This window comes from Histoplasma capsulatum, genomic scaffold, assembly GCF_000149585.1.
Source record: "Histoplasma capsulatum NAm1 scaffold_8 genomic scaffold, whole genome shotgun sequence".
Classification (NCBI taxonomy): Eukaryota; Fungi; Ascomycota; class Eurotiomycetes; order Onygenales; family Ajellomycetaceae; genus Histoplasma; species Histoplasma mississippiense.
In genome coordinates, this window is record NW_001813975.1 from 305,401 (window position 1) to 319,433 (window position 14,033).

Here is a 14,033-nt window from a genome sequence, read left to right on the forward strand (position 1 = left end):
TTTCCGCAAATTTCTCTAGATAGAAAGGATGGGAGCGGCTCCATTCCAAATAAAGTAGCTGGTATAGGATTTTGGGCACCGCGAGCATTCGTCGATGATAGTTTCGTAGAATGTTCCCATTTTCGGGAACGAGGAGGCCTCATGCGAAGAATCTGATAATCGAGCTGGTAAATCTGTACAGATTCCCGTGGTGCTTAGGAACAGATTAGTTGAAATATGGAAAATATAATTCCACTGAGGGACATAGTGTATATTGTGCTTGTCGTCGGATCAACCGGCGCCGTTTGAGTTTGATGGAGCGCTCAACAAACCGGATAAACCAGAGAACGATGGCCAGTCAGAGGAACTACAACCAGCAAAATTGATCGCGCTATTGTAGTCCTCTCGTATCCAATTAATTATATTTAGATCAGTTCTTCCACGATCCATGCGGGTAAAGCTCCTTCATGCCTAGGCATGCAGAATACGAAGGGGTAGTTCATTCGCAATGTCAGGTTACCCAGGAGCGTGAGATATGTCGGGCGCAGATACACTCACACCTTGCAATCCTGATTCGAACAAGTTCGAAGCTGCGTAATAACCACACTTCCCAAATTCCATTGGCTACGCGCTCTGGTCAGTCTCCCATAAAGCACCCTTTTCATAGTATTATGATTGATGGTGGGAAGAACTTTATGCTAGCAAGGAAGTGTTCAAAACTGCGAGCTTGGCGCGTTAGGCGACCAGAAGTGGAAACCCTTGCCTCGGCAAGATCCCAAGGGTTTAATATATTGGGTAGATAGGCCAGTTGGGGAAGTCAACGTTGGAGCTATACCCTCATGGTTTTGAATAATATTCCCGCACCTTTCTTTCTTGTTAGAGTAGTAAAATTGTCCCTCATCATTGAGGCCAATGTGTTGTATGTACAGCACAAGTAGTTGAAATAGCATTATACGCCGAGACGGGCCGAATGGAGATGGAATATGATAGCTGCCTCCCTTAAAGGAGACGCGATTTGAAGGGGGGAAACTGCGAAACGGCAATCTACAAACCCAATCCTCGAACAAGCAACCACAAAACTAACGGCACTACAATATTATCATTCCCGCCCGTTAACACTGCCTCCATGGAGCTTGACACTAGCGCTGCAAGAATAGATTTACCGACGACGACAGCCCAACCCTTCGATGTCACCATGGTTGGCCAGGATGGGGATATCGCCCGAGATATCGGAACGGAAACAGAATGATCCCACCCCCCAACAATAAACCAAAGGCGTGCCATTAGTATCCCCACAAAAACGACGACTGCAAATGCCATACTACCTTCAACACTCTTTCCGCCACCCCAGAACCACTTATGTCGGCCATATCGTCGCCCTACCAGAGACGCTGCAGCATCACCCATACCAACACATATAACTCCGCTGACCATGCTGAGATCGCGTGTCTCCACGTCCCATCCCTCCCAGGGCGGGCTACCAGTGCGAGGGATCCCAGCAAGAGAAAGCCAGAGTGGGATGGCACAACCAATGAGGAGGAAGATGTGGGAAACGATGATGGGGCCGCGATGGTCGCGGCCATCAACATAGGGAGCAAGGAAGTATGTAAGCGGGTTCGAGATGGGTGGTAGCTGCGAGGCTCGAAACAGATCTAACAGGAGGAAAATGGCCAGAATGAGAGCCAGAGCGAGTGCTGTAAATGTCGGGTCAATGAAGGTGGTTGGCAGAAACATCAGGACCATCATTCCATGGAAAACTTTGCGCCGAGTGTCTACTTCAACGGCACCGCTGAGACGAATCACCAAGCCCAATCCCACCACGATAACGAGAGCACAATAACAGGCGATCAGGAGGCGGGCATTAGCCTCTCCGAGAGTATCTCGCCGGAGATGATCCACCCATCCCAGATGGCATGATTTGTTGTCCATTTCCGTATCGTGTAAAGGAGGTATTCGCACCCAATTCTCTAGGTTATTTTTCACAATCTGAAACCTGACGGATGGGATATTGCCAAACAGATATCCAATTGCCCACCCGAAAGGCTCATTTCCATGCAGCGCATTCTGCCCAACATATTTTCTCACTGGCACCAGGATTATAAATAATGTCGCAGCATAGGTATATAGTGCATATGCCCACTTCCGCACTTGAGCCTGAGCAGCTGTAAGAGAAAGGAATGATTGGAGGTTCGGCGTCATTAATCGTCTACGTCGGCCACCAGGTGTAGTTTTAACATTCTCATCTACATCGCCATTGGCAAAAACCGATGGTTGACGACGGTGGCTGTGGGCACTTTTCGATTGGGCATTCACAGGGACTTCTTGCGGTAGAATTTCATAATTTGATTGCATGTTGTCCAATAGAGCAGGGTCAATGTGAGGAGTCGCGGCTCGATCATCGGATATCTTAGAGACATTGCGTTGCATAAAGATGTTGTGACCTTGGTTGTCCTTGCCGCCCCTTATCATTGAAAACCCACTGACAGGGACGTCACTATCAGACAACGCCCCACCGCCATGACCAACATGGCAAAGGCTGTAGCAGATGTTATGATCAAGCATCTTAAGATAACCCCCCCGCCGGTCATCCCTCCTAGGTGACCGACGAAAATTCCAAGCAGGTATTTTAGTCAAAAGACTTCCCACGAAGGACATCTGGCCATGGGAAAAGCATACCAGACCCCGACAAGCCACAGTAGCGGCGGTCAGAATTTCCCCTTGGGGATGAATTTAGGGGAAGAACAGGATGTTAAGGAGCCCAGTAGCAAGGAGTTGCAATTCGGTATGCAAATAAGGCTGGTGTGGAAAAAAAAATGCAATGTTGTTACAAGCGCTTGGTGTAAGGGGAAAATAAGGAGCAGGAGCTCCGGGTTAAGTCCCTGGAAGGGCTCTGAGCTTCGTGGACGGATATTCGAGGTGATAACCGGCAGAATTGTGATGGCCCAGTGTGTTATAACAAAACCATGCCGTATAGTGTAGAAAGGTATAACAGGAGAAGGTATCGAGGAGAGGCCAAGTATTATATTTGGTAATATTGACACCTGGTGGTTGCGTATCAGGGATAACGCAATCAGCACAGGGAGGAGAACAGGGTATATTAGAGGAGCAGGATCGAGGTTGGTCGAGAATGGGAAGGCCACAATAGCTTTCCAGCGGCGCCGTCGGAAACCATACGTGGTGATTTGAAAGGGATATATCAAATAAAGTACAAGAATAGTAATCGAAAATGTAGAAAGCTCTAAACGAGTAACAAACACAAAATATCAGCACCTAGGCACCTGTCAAAATCAGGGACTGATACGTACCTCCATTCCAAGCTCTGGCAGAATATCTTACATCCTTCCGAAAATATACCACCACGCCTACAACAAGTACCAAGCCTGTCTCAAACAATCTCCGTAGAACTTCACTCCGGTTCCGCCTGGCCACCTCTTCCCGGACATCTATCTCATCTCTACACGCATCTTCGCTTGAATCACTCCTCGAAGACACTAACCTCGACCTCCGGAAGGCGGACCATAACCTCTCTCCCGTCAGCCCTTCACGCTTCCCTTGGGCATTCCACTTTCCTAGACTCAGGGTTTGTCTTGGTCGTATTTGAGGCGCCGGTAGGCCTTTCAGAAAGCCTGTGCTCTCATCGTCTGCCTCCGTCCCGCTTTCGCTAGATGTTATAGACGATTTTCCCCGTGAGGTAGTATAGTTACCAGATTCAACATTGTCCATCGGCGTGATGAGGCTGGATCCGCGCCGAGAGTAAGGGCGAGGCGATCGTGAAAGTTGCCGCCGCGAGTTTAGCAACGAAGGGGCTATTAGCAAGGGCTCATGGCTATCAAGGCTTTCGCCATTGCCTCTGCGGGCATCTTGGGTTGCCATATCATTCTGATCGAGACTCGGAATTGCCAGGTGTCTTCACCCTCTCTCCATAATTGACCTAGGCTCTGTACGGACGTCTAGAGAAACCGGGGTGTCAAATTAGAACTCTCGCAGAAACCAGTCGCGTATTTTTTTCTTTTTATCGCTTCTTTTCTTTTATGTGTAACTAGCGCTTCTATTACCCCATGAGCCGTGTGCAGCAATTTGTTGTGGACGGAAAAGACATTCGTTGCGGGAAAATTTGCGGGCAGATGAGGCTTGGAAATATTTATGCCAACATCTAAATCACATGTTTTTGATATGAATCGTCATCATCTAACGTGACCAACCACCCAACGCCCGCGTACACCCAACGCCCGCCCAATTCTTCATTTTTCACCCATCTTTGAACACCCACAAAATGCACCACGAAGCAGTTATACAAGCTGCAATTGATGATTTGAACGCGCAATTGAACCCTAATTACACTGAGACTGCCAAAAAATATAGAATCAGCCGATATACGCTCTCACGGCGTTATAGAGGCGTTCAGGTGTCAAGAAAGGAAGCAAGCTCTATCCACTGCAAAATCCTCACAGATTTGCAAGAAAAACGACTTCTTTTTCATATCAATCGATTGGCAGATCGCGGTTTCCCTTGTACGCCCCAAATCCTTCATAATCTCATTGTTGAGATTCTAAAAGCACCTGTTGAAGTCAACTGAATGCTGCGGTTCTGCAAACACCACAAGAATGTAATCAAGTCTCTCTACCTATGAAATATCGACCAAAAACGCAAGATTGCAGACAACTCTGCATACTTCAAGCATTATTTTGATCTTGTAATAGATTGCTTTCTTCTACTGCGTTTATGCTTTTATCTCACTAATTTATCTCAATTTGCAGCATTGAATTTCTAATGATCTCAACTGAGTGATCTGTGCAGGGGAAAATCTAGCTCTTGATAAAGAGGTTCTTCTAATAAAGAACAGGCAGCTACAACAGACTCTTAATCAAGAAAAATGACATCACAAGTGTGGCAGAGCAATGGGGTTGCTAGATTCTTCAAATCCATCATTGGCACAGTTCTTCTCGCCGGCAAAGATGCAGAGCATGCATGAGAATATGACAGCTTCTGAGGCTGCCAAAAAGGATGAACAGACTTGTAAGAAGGATGCCAAGTTGCAACACACCATTCTTAAGGAACAGAAGGAGGCAGATATCATGAAGCAGAGGATGGAGCGGGAGGCTGCTCGCCAGGCTGCAAAGCAGCAAAAGGAGATGGATAAGGCTGCAAGAGCCGCTCAACGGCAGATTGACAAGGAGCTTAGAGATGCAAGAAAGGCCCAAGAGCAAAAGAGAAGGAAGAACAAGCTGCTATACAGCAGCAATCACGATTGAATAAGGAGATGGTTGAAGAATCCAAAAATCACCCTCCTAATCGGGAAAGTAGACCCTCGATTTCGCAAAGAGTGGCTAAATCGCATTTTCAGAGCTCTGCCAGGGTGCCCACGGATCCGCTGCCAGAGGGGTATGATGATATTGCAATCTCTACTGATTCAATGACTGCTTGCTCGCTGAATCTGCCTCCACCCAAGATTTCACGTTCCGGACGACTTATTAAGCCAAATAAACGTTTACTGAATTAGCTATATATTTTTATATGTAATTTTCTATCTATATTTCCATCATATAATATATCATCTTAAGATCTAATTGCGTTGTTGAGATAACGTTGAAAATATTTCATCATAGTGGTGGCGAAATGGCGGGCGTTGGGTGTACGCGGGCGTTGGGTGGTTGGTCACGTTACTCCATAAATACGTACGACATAAATCGGCACCATACATGCTACTGCAAGTTTCTCATTTTACTATTCATATAACTACCAATATTGCTATATTTTTTAGAAGCTTCAAGTCTCCAAAATATATAACCATCAAACTCCAATATATTGCTGGTAAACCAGTATTAAATTTATTGTTTTGAAAAATTATCATAAAGCAATTCAAATATCATCATGCTCAATGAGCGAGATAACAGACTGAGATTTTCACCCCCTTAAGCGGACATGAACAACAATACCAGCAGCAAGCCTCGAACCCTTTGAGCCCCAGACAGACTTACAGGGCACAATCTGTCCCATCTGCCAAAAACTGCCTCTCAGACGGTAAGACGTATATACTGTCGAGTAAACATGATCAATATTCTCACCATGCATATCAATTTCTCTTGCTTTCACGAATTCTATCGCGTCATGTATATGCGCTTCCAAATCATCCTGGGTGGGCTGTGCATCCCCGTTTTGAATTCCCATATAGTAGAACGACCCCACACCGGCACCTTGTGAATGCTCCAATGTCCATGGCCTATTATTGATTTGTGTTTCTTCGGACGTGGTCAGGAGATTAGACCTTGTCCCTAGACCCTGCCATTCAATATCAACTGCGCGTGGCAACGCAGCGACCTGTACTGCGAAGAATGGCGGCGTGCAAACAGATCCCCTGACCACATCGAAATTTGGCAGACTTTTCCTCACGCCCTTCGATGAGGAAAGGTTCCCTAAATTCCGCTGGTTTCCGTACTTGATATCCCAGCAATCGAATTCTGGCGTCTCATCATCATTTCCATCACCTTCCTTGGCCCCAGCCGTCAGGGACGATGGATCGCGGTTCATATGCTCCCAGATATCCCACGCAGCCTTGGCTTTTGCAAAGATATTCTCATCTCCAGCTAGAAACGCCACAGCGCCCAACCACCAATCCGCCTCCATGGCTCTCCCAATCCGCCATAGATGCTGTAACGCTAAGACCAAGCGAGACACAAAGGGACAGCCAATAGTCTCCTCACCTGGTGGAGGATTATATACCTGCATTGACCCAGGTTCCAGGGGTATCTGCCCCGCAATATAAATTAGCCCGCCATCGCGATCAATCTTTGTATTCTTGTTTAGCGGAATGCATTGCGCTTGCGAATACGGCCCTATATTCGCGGGAGCCCAGTAAGAGCGTGACTGGACATGTAGACCCAATCTACATTCGCGTGGAAGCATGTCTACGACGAAGGACGCGAGGACGTCCACGTCGGGCGGCATGGTATCCCCGCATGCCACGGTCACTCTAGCGGGGGGGTTCGGTTTAGTAAATAGAGAGGCGTAGATAGGGTTTATCAAAGCGAAGTCGTCCATTGATCGTAGGAGGAGGGTAGTGAAGATGATGTCCGCAGTCGTTGGGGTGGGTGTGTTTTCAGCAGCCATGGCGGTAGCTTGTAAGATCAACTTGAGCTTTCGTGCAATAGCTGCCATCTGATTCCCCGCCCCCAAGCCAATTTCAGGGGCAGAGACGTTTGAGATAGTCCAGATATTTTCTCCCTTGATTTGGGATACAGCCACCTTCCAGCTTTCATTACCATCACTGTCACCATGTGACTGGTGATCTTGGAGCTCTGCTCCGACATCCTCATACTTCCACCTGCACAAAATCATTTCATCCAAGAGCCTCTTAAACCCAGCATCAAACAGCTGCGGCACTCTCACCAGCCCTAGTCCGCCACCATCCCCGTTCCCGTCCTTCCGCACACACCTGGCCCCCCTAATCCTCGTAGTAGCCACACCCCCCTCTCCTACCCTCCTTTCAATCCTCTCAACAACAATCCTACTCTTCCACAAAACCCCCGGCCCATCCAGCGCAATAGTCTCATACTCCCCACCCTCGCCCAAAACCGCCCCCTCCAGCTCCCCTTCCCCAACAAACCTCCCCATCCCCTTCACCAACTTCCTCCTGGTCACATCGCCGCCCCCGTCTGCTTTCCCCGTAACATCCCCCCACAAATCTTCCACATCCAGCCCGCCACTAGCAATCTTAATAATCCGCGCCTCACAGCCGCACGCGGCCATATCCTCTAACAATCCCGCGATGGCTGCGGGGGAGCGAGGCGGGACCAACTCACGTTCCGTTGGCGGTGGAAGGGTTGGGTACATCCACAGCCAGGCCAGGGTGGTCAATCCCAGACGGCTGGCGACGTTCTCGACTCGCGTACGCTGGTAGGTGGAGAGGATGGCGCCGGCGCAGACGGCGTTGGCAGTTGGGTGGACCGTTAGTATCTGTTGGAGGAGGTGGAAGATAGATTCTGTTTCGTCTGTTGCTGCTGCTGCTGCTGCTGCTGCTGCTGCTGCTGCTGCTGCTGCTGCTGCTGCTGCTGCTGCTGCTGTTGATGATGTTGATGATGATGACGGTGGAGGAGGTTCCTGATAGTCGCGCGATGTGTTGATGGCTGTGCCGTGGATTGGGGCACGGTAGAGCGGGATGTCTAGGGCGGATTGGTACAGGGGGATTATACTGTGGCCGACTGTTTGGTACATGTAACTGTGGAGGTCTTCTTCTTCTACTACGACGACGTCGTCGTCGTCCTCCTCCTCCTCTTCTTTCCCCAATTGGCCAACCGGTCCATCTCCGTTACTTCCCTCCTCGCCGGCTCTACCCTTTTGGACAACATCCCCATCCCGGTCGTCGCATCGCAACGACCCCGCCGTTAGGTATGTAGCATAATTAGAGCTGCGTTGTGGCTGCAGAGACGGATGGAGGTTCGCGAGCGCAACAACCTTGTGTCCATTTTTAAGACAGTGTAGGATGGTGTAGAGAGAGTCTTTGCCGCCAGATATCAGGGCAATGACGTTGAGTTGTTGTTGTCGGTGTTGTTGTGGCATGGTGAAAATCTTGAACAGATTCCAAGATCGAAGATCCAGGGGGGCCGCGTTCCAGTTGCGGGTTACCCGATTGACCAAAGTCTAGTTGGGTACAATGTACAGTACATGTACCCCACCCAACCTGCCATGTCTTCGCAGCCCTGCTTCGTGCCCTAGAGAGCCTTGTAGTGAACTGTTATTAACCATTATAGGGATAAAAGAGTTACATCTGTGGGACGTCTAAGTGGTTGTATTAGCATGTCGGCAGCTGAGGCATATATGTGCAGTGCTCTATTCTGTGATACGCAGCCTCCGGCCAACAACATCAAATGTCTAGGTTATTTACATGTTGGGCCTAGTCTAGCGCCTAGGAGGAAACTGCCCAAGGAGCGCCGGAGTGCCCCATGCCCCTCCAAAAATGATGTCTTTCTCGCTCTGTACTGAATGAGCCGAGAAATGGACGATTTAATGCCTTTCATAGTTAATGTCACCGCTAGTACACATATAGAAAGGATTTCTGTAAAATTGCGAACGGCATGGAAAAGCCGCAACATGTTGCAAGAAGGTTGCTGGTCGAACCTGAGAGTGCCACTCATGTCATGCGACTGGTAGGGTTGGGAATAGCGCCCCGCAACTAATGCTCAAGTGCTCAGGCAACGCCCCTCAGAACGGTCAATTTTTCTCCCACTCCGATTCCCTCTTCGTATTGTAGCAAACACAAGGCTGATTCTTCCTGTCATGTCCTCCAAAACTCAGTCGTTGGGCAGCTGATTCGCTGCCTTTCTTCCTCCAGCTGCTCTTGGCTTTCTCAACAACTTGTAAACGCTGAAGAGGTTTTCCAGACTGGCAATGGAAGATTCTCCTGCAAGCATGAGAAAGGATCTTGTCATTTAGGCCTGCATGAACTTGGCTGCCTTGCTATGCGCATGTGCCCTGGCATGCACAAGCGCTGGCCCCAGCAAAAAGAAATTTTTAGAAATAGGGCTGCAAAAACTAATATTCTGGTGGGGGCTTTGAACTAGCTTCTGATTGATTCGGCTACAATTACTACCCATGGCTCCCGCTACGGCATCGTCATCATCACCTGATCGGGTCATGTTTGAGGATTGAGATCCCACTTCCGCCCGAAAAGAAAGTTTTCTTGGGCTAGATAGTTTTCCTTAAATTAAGCCCCTCCATCAACCAGGGGTCAAATACGAGCTCTTCCGCAGTTGGCCTTCCCCCAGGCATCCAGCATAGAATCCTTTGAAGAAACTTCAAAAATCCATTTTTGTTATCTCCCTCAAGATCCTCTGCAAGTCTTTCAAGGGAGATGTCAGGGATGGGTGCAAAACCTCTCCATTGACCTTGAATGTTTTGTCAATGTTAGCAGAAAATATGAGGTCCACCACGCTGTAGATTTGAACAGGTATTCACATACCATTCTGATCCCACCATATAGAACTCATCTCACTTCGTTCCAAAAACTCTCTGGGAGGAGGTCCCATGATAGCAATCATCTCTGCAAGGTGGAGTGTATCATCCAGAAGCCGCTGATCATTCCTGGCTTGGAAGAGGGTACGCCCAGGTACAAGGTCCCAAAACTGACCGAATAGTAATTGAAGACATGTCAATTCAACCCGTCAAAATATAATGAAAGGTAATTGTCACTGACCACCATGGCAATGCTTCAAATATCAACTTTATTGTCTCAATTCATCTTGAGAATAACCTCTGATGCTCTGTAAACATCTGGCATAATATCTTGTCCTCTGTGATCTTCATCACCGAATCTGGCCTCGCCAAAATCTGTTATGATAGGAAGGCACTGTGTGCGGGGAATCCGCCGGCTGTTGTAAATGATGCGATCACTGAGGACCTTTCTCGGCGCGGGATGTTTCAACTCAGCCTCTTCAAATACTGAGAACACGTTAGAATCATCAATCTCAAGAAGCATGTTTCTGAATTGGAGATCTGTATGCACAATGTTGGCTGAATGTAGAAAGTCAAGCCCTCCCAGAATTTGTCGTAATGGAGGTTTCAAAAGTTGTATAGCCAGAGTCTCAGTAGGCCGAAGGTCAAGCATCTGTTCCAAACTCAATCCCAATGGTTGTTGAACAAGGCACACGTGAGTGCCATCTGGGCCAGTCACTTCAAATGAGTCATATAGTTGTCGAAAGAGATTTTTGCCGGGATGGTCAGATTGAGACTGAACAGAATTGAGATGGCGGTATATTCTAATCTCATGGTTCGGCTTTGATGAGGAAACACAAAGCTTCAGTACAACATGTCGAGGCTCACTAGTTAGTGAAAGTGAAGTTAACATATTAGACTTATTCTGGACGGTAACAACATGATAAATAAATGTACGCACTGTAGATCACGACAGAGCCATACAGTCGATGTCACTCCATATCCTAGTTTCCCGACAATTTGATACCTGTCATTGAAAATTTCGCCTATTCGAGCTGGGTAATACTTCTCTGCTTTATACGCCGGAAGGGTTTCTTCTTCAATATTTTCGGAGGCATCAGTCAAGTCAAATCCAGAGCTTGGAAATGTGAGGGGAGGCATTAGTTGGGAGAACGTCATTCTCTGAGTTCCATTAAATCGTTGCGAATACTGTGGTACAGCAGAACGTAAAGACAGACAAGATCGGCTGCCAGAGAATGTGGACCGCACATAAAGATAAGCAAGGGATAATTTAGCAGTCATGTCTCAAACAGTTTCTAAACCACCCGTCAGTCGTGCCTTTGAAAGGATTGAAAGTTTTGTGCTGCTTTCTATTGATGAGACGAAGCTAGAAATTGTTACTTCTGCCAAGCCGTTTTTTTAGGCGCCCCGTTCTAACCGCCCGGGTTTGACCAATTGATGACCGAAGGTTGAAGCCAACCAATTGACAGTTTGGCAGAAAAATGACGCTAAAATTTATTTGTATCCAGTCAGGAACGAAGCTCTAAAACGCTGTCGCCAATTCATGCAAGTTTTGTAGTGGTAGATCAAACAATTTAAAGGGCGGCGCTTATGATTGAATACGCTTACTGGTCAACGGAATGGCTGCCTACAATATGGAAGTCTTTTGGGCAAAGGAGCTGTTTCACAAGCATGCCTATATAAGCAACCAATATAAACTGTATTTAGAATAGTGCTAGCTGTTAATCAAAGTACGCCTTTTACAAACATGTCATTATATTAAAAGAGGAGGTGGAGAAAGTAACTAACATAAAAGAGACTGAAAAGAAGCAGTGCAAATAATTGTATGTGAAAACAGTAAAAACAGTATCAGGGAAAGCAAAGAAAATGCTTTGAAGAAGCAGAAGACATTGAATTTATACATTATAAAAAATAGAGCAGCATCATTCTATAATGAGACTGAGCATTGATAGCTTGTGGATACAACATAGCAGCTATCATTATATTTGAAATATACATGAGGAAAATGGTTGTTGATCTGAGATGTAAGATGTTATTTTGAAATAAAAGCGGCGTAGGTTTCGCGTCACATGGCTTTGAATGAACTTAAAACAGCATTGAAAATGGGATGCTCTGAGTGGCTGCACGATAGAGGTAACATTGAATGGAAATTTGAACACATTATCCATCAACTACTAATAATTATAGAATTTCTCCATGTTATTTGTCTCATTATAAATGCACATATATGGAATTAATCTATTGAGATACTTCTCTCTTTCCTCTCTTCTTTCACTGATACTAGTATTCAATATTTGTATTTCCTTTCCAAAGCTGGCAAGACATTATCTAGCAGAGAAGTCAAAAGGGAGAAAAAAAAAGGAAAAAAAGGAAATTTTAAAACAAAAGAAAGTCTCACTTCCATCCCTCCCCTCTCTTTTCTTCTGATTTTTTTTTCTTGAGCCCTTGCAGATCCTCTCATAGGCAAGTGAAGAGGAAATTGAAAGAATCCATTGCCGTAATATTCATCTCCTTTATTTTTTTGTTATGCTTTATATAATGTGAGCGGATTACGCTAAGACACGATGATTGAGAAACATGGAAAGGGTAATGGAAAATGGAAAAGAGGAAAATACATCAAGAAAAAGGAGGTGATACAAGTAATAACTGATATTTGATATAACACATGCGTGGATTGGGAGGAATGTGGATATATAGAAGCCAAAGAAAAGGGGCTGGGACAAAGAAGGATATTTGAAAATTGTTTGAAATAAATTATCATGTCGTTCGTGACCAGCACCCGGAAACATGACAAATGGAAAAATGAAAAAGAAAATTGAAAATAGAAAAAACATACAGGAATATATATAAGGAGAATATAGGGGAATGATAGGATGAGAAAAAGGAAACGACGTGTAATGGAAAACCATGGCTCAAAACCGGGGATGTATTAGAAACTCAGGGAAAGCAGGGGCAGAAAGAGAAGAAAAGGTGGGCATTTTTCCGCCAGAGGCTGGACGACTGAGGAAGACAACAAAATGAAATAAAAAAGGCAAAAACCAAGGAGAGGTACGAATAGTTAATACAGGAAGAAGAGGGAGTCCAAGCGAAGAGAAAGAGGACAAAAAAAGGCAATTAATACCAAGAAAAGAAAAGAAACAGACACAAATGCGAAAATTGCTTTGGGAGGTTTCTTTAAGATTTGACCACCTCTGTTGGTTCCCAGGGCCTCTTCGCACATGCGAGCACACCAACAATGACAACAAAAGAAGAGAGCGGCTAATCGTGACTGGAAACGACATGCGCGCACTCGCCGTGCCCCTTTCTACCTGGCTTCATGCCTTCATTCCTCCCTCCCTCCTTCTCCATTCTCTTGGACGATATGCGGGTCGGGGGATATTGATCGATCAGACGAGTGTTGAGGGTGGGAAATTAGTTTGCCGAGTCGACAAAGAATTATTTATAAAACAAAGAAAAATAAAAAAAAGAATCCAAAGTATCCAATATGAATGAAGAAGGGAATTCTCACGATGACCCAAAACACACCATACCCAAACATATAATAGAAAAGAATATAAAAATGAAATTATCCCAGGACTCCAAGTAATAGTTGAACATAAAAACAACAAGAACCAGAATCAAATCACACCAAGCAGGAGACAAGAAAATATATGTGATGGAGTTTTCCCTTTTCGAGTGGTATCAAAAATCCAACAAGGTCGAAGACCAATGCACTCCATGCCCGAGATCTATAATACGCGGTATGTAAGCGGAGGGAGGGAGGAAGGGGTAGTTGATGAGAAATAAGAAAATATGTGACCTCCTGGTCGCATTGCAATCGTAGCGCCCGCCCCAAAGCAGTCTGGAAAGGGCGGGCAGATAATGGTTTTTCTTTTTCTTGACAGAAAGCCAAAGTGGTAAGAGATTATGCAGATACCTCCCTCTTGCGCTTCTTGATGGGTCGCTTGCGATCATGGAATGGTGTTGGCGACAGAGCATTGTCAGAAGATGAAGATTCACTGGTGGTGGATTTGTTGGCGGCAGCCTGGGCAGCCTCGTAGAGCACTGCTCCCAGCGCGCCGAGCGTCTTGATCGTCATAGGGCGAGGCGCTATCCTGATGGATGTC

General features: G+C 46.3%; 5 protein-coding genes across 5 annotated transcripts; 2 read left to right on the top strand and 3 right to left on the bottom strand.

Annotated features, from left to right (window-relative positions):
• Positions 1-15: 15 nt before the first annotated feature.
• On the bottom strand, positions 16-3,852 carry HCAG_07090 (predicted protein; the record flags this gene model as incomplete). The annotated part of the gene is made up of 6 exons (XM_001537618.1): positions 16-173; positions 312-370; positions 538-585; positions 1,064-2,572; positions 2,942-3,020; positions 3,285-3,852. 6 exons carry the CDS (start codon positions 3,850-3,852, stop codon positions 16-18), a joined length of 2,421 nt encoding a protein of 806 aa, XP_001537668.1.
• Positions 3,853-4,252: 400 nt separating this feature from the next.
• Positions 4,253-4,555, top strand: HCAG_07091 (predicted protein; the record flags this gene model as incomplete). The annotated part of the gene is made up of 1 exon (XM_001537619.1): positions 4,253-4,555. One exon carries the CDS (start codon positions 4,253-4,255, stop codon positions 4,553-4,555), a length of 303 nt encoding a protein of 100 aa, XP_001537669.1.
• Positions 4,556-4,934: 379 nt separating this feature from the next.
• On the top strand, positions 4,935-5,231 carry HCAG_07092 (predicted protein; the record flags this gene model as incomplete). The annotated part of the gene is made up of 1 exon (XM_001537620.1): positions 4,935-5,231. One exon carries the CDS (start codon positions 4,935-4,937, stop codon positions 5,229-5,231), a length of 297 nt encoding a protein of 98 aa, XP_001537670.1.
• Positions 5,232-5,883: 652 nt separating this feature from the next.
• On the bottom strand, positions 5,884-8,535 carry HCAG_07093 (predicted protein; the record flags this gene model as incomplete). The annotated part of the gene is made up of 4 exons (XM_001537621.1): positions 5,884-6,635; positions 6,700-6,726; positions 6,867-7,300; positions 7,412-8,535. 4 exons carry the CDS (start codon positions 8,533-8,535, stop codon positions 5,884-5,886), a joined length of 2,337 nt encoding a protein of 778 aa, XP_001537671.1.
• A 1,669-nt stretch (positions 8,536-10,204) lies between these two features.
• On the bottom strand, positions 10,205-11,085 carry HCAG_07094 (predicted protein; the record flags this gene model as incomplete). Its single annotated transcript, XM_001537622.1, has 2 exons — positions 10,205-10,793; positions 10,868-11,085. The coding sequence occupies 2 exons, from the start codon at positions 11,083-11,085 to the stop codon at positions 10,205-10,207; spliced, it is 807 nt and encodes a 268-aa protein (XP_001537672.1).
• Positions 11,086-14,033: the final 2,948 nt, after the last annotated feature.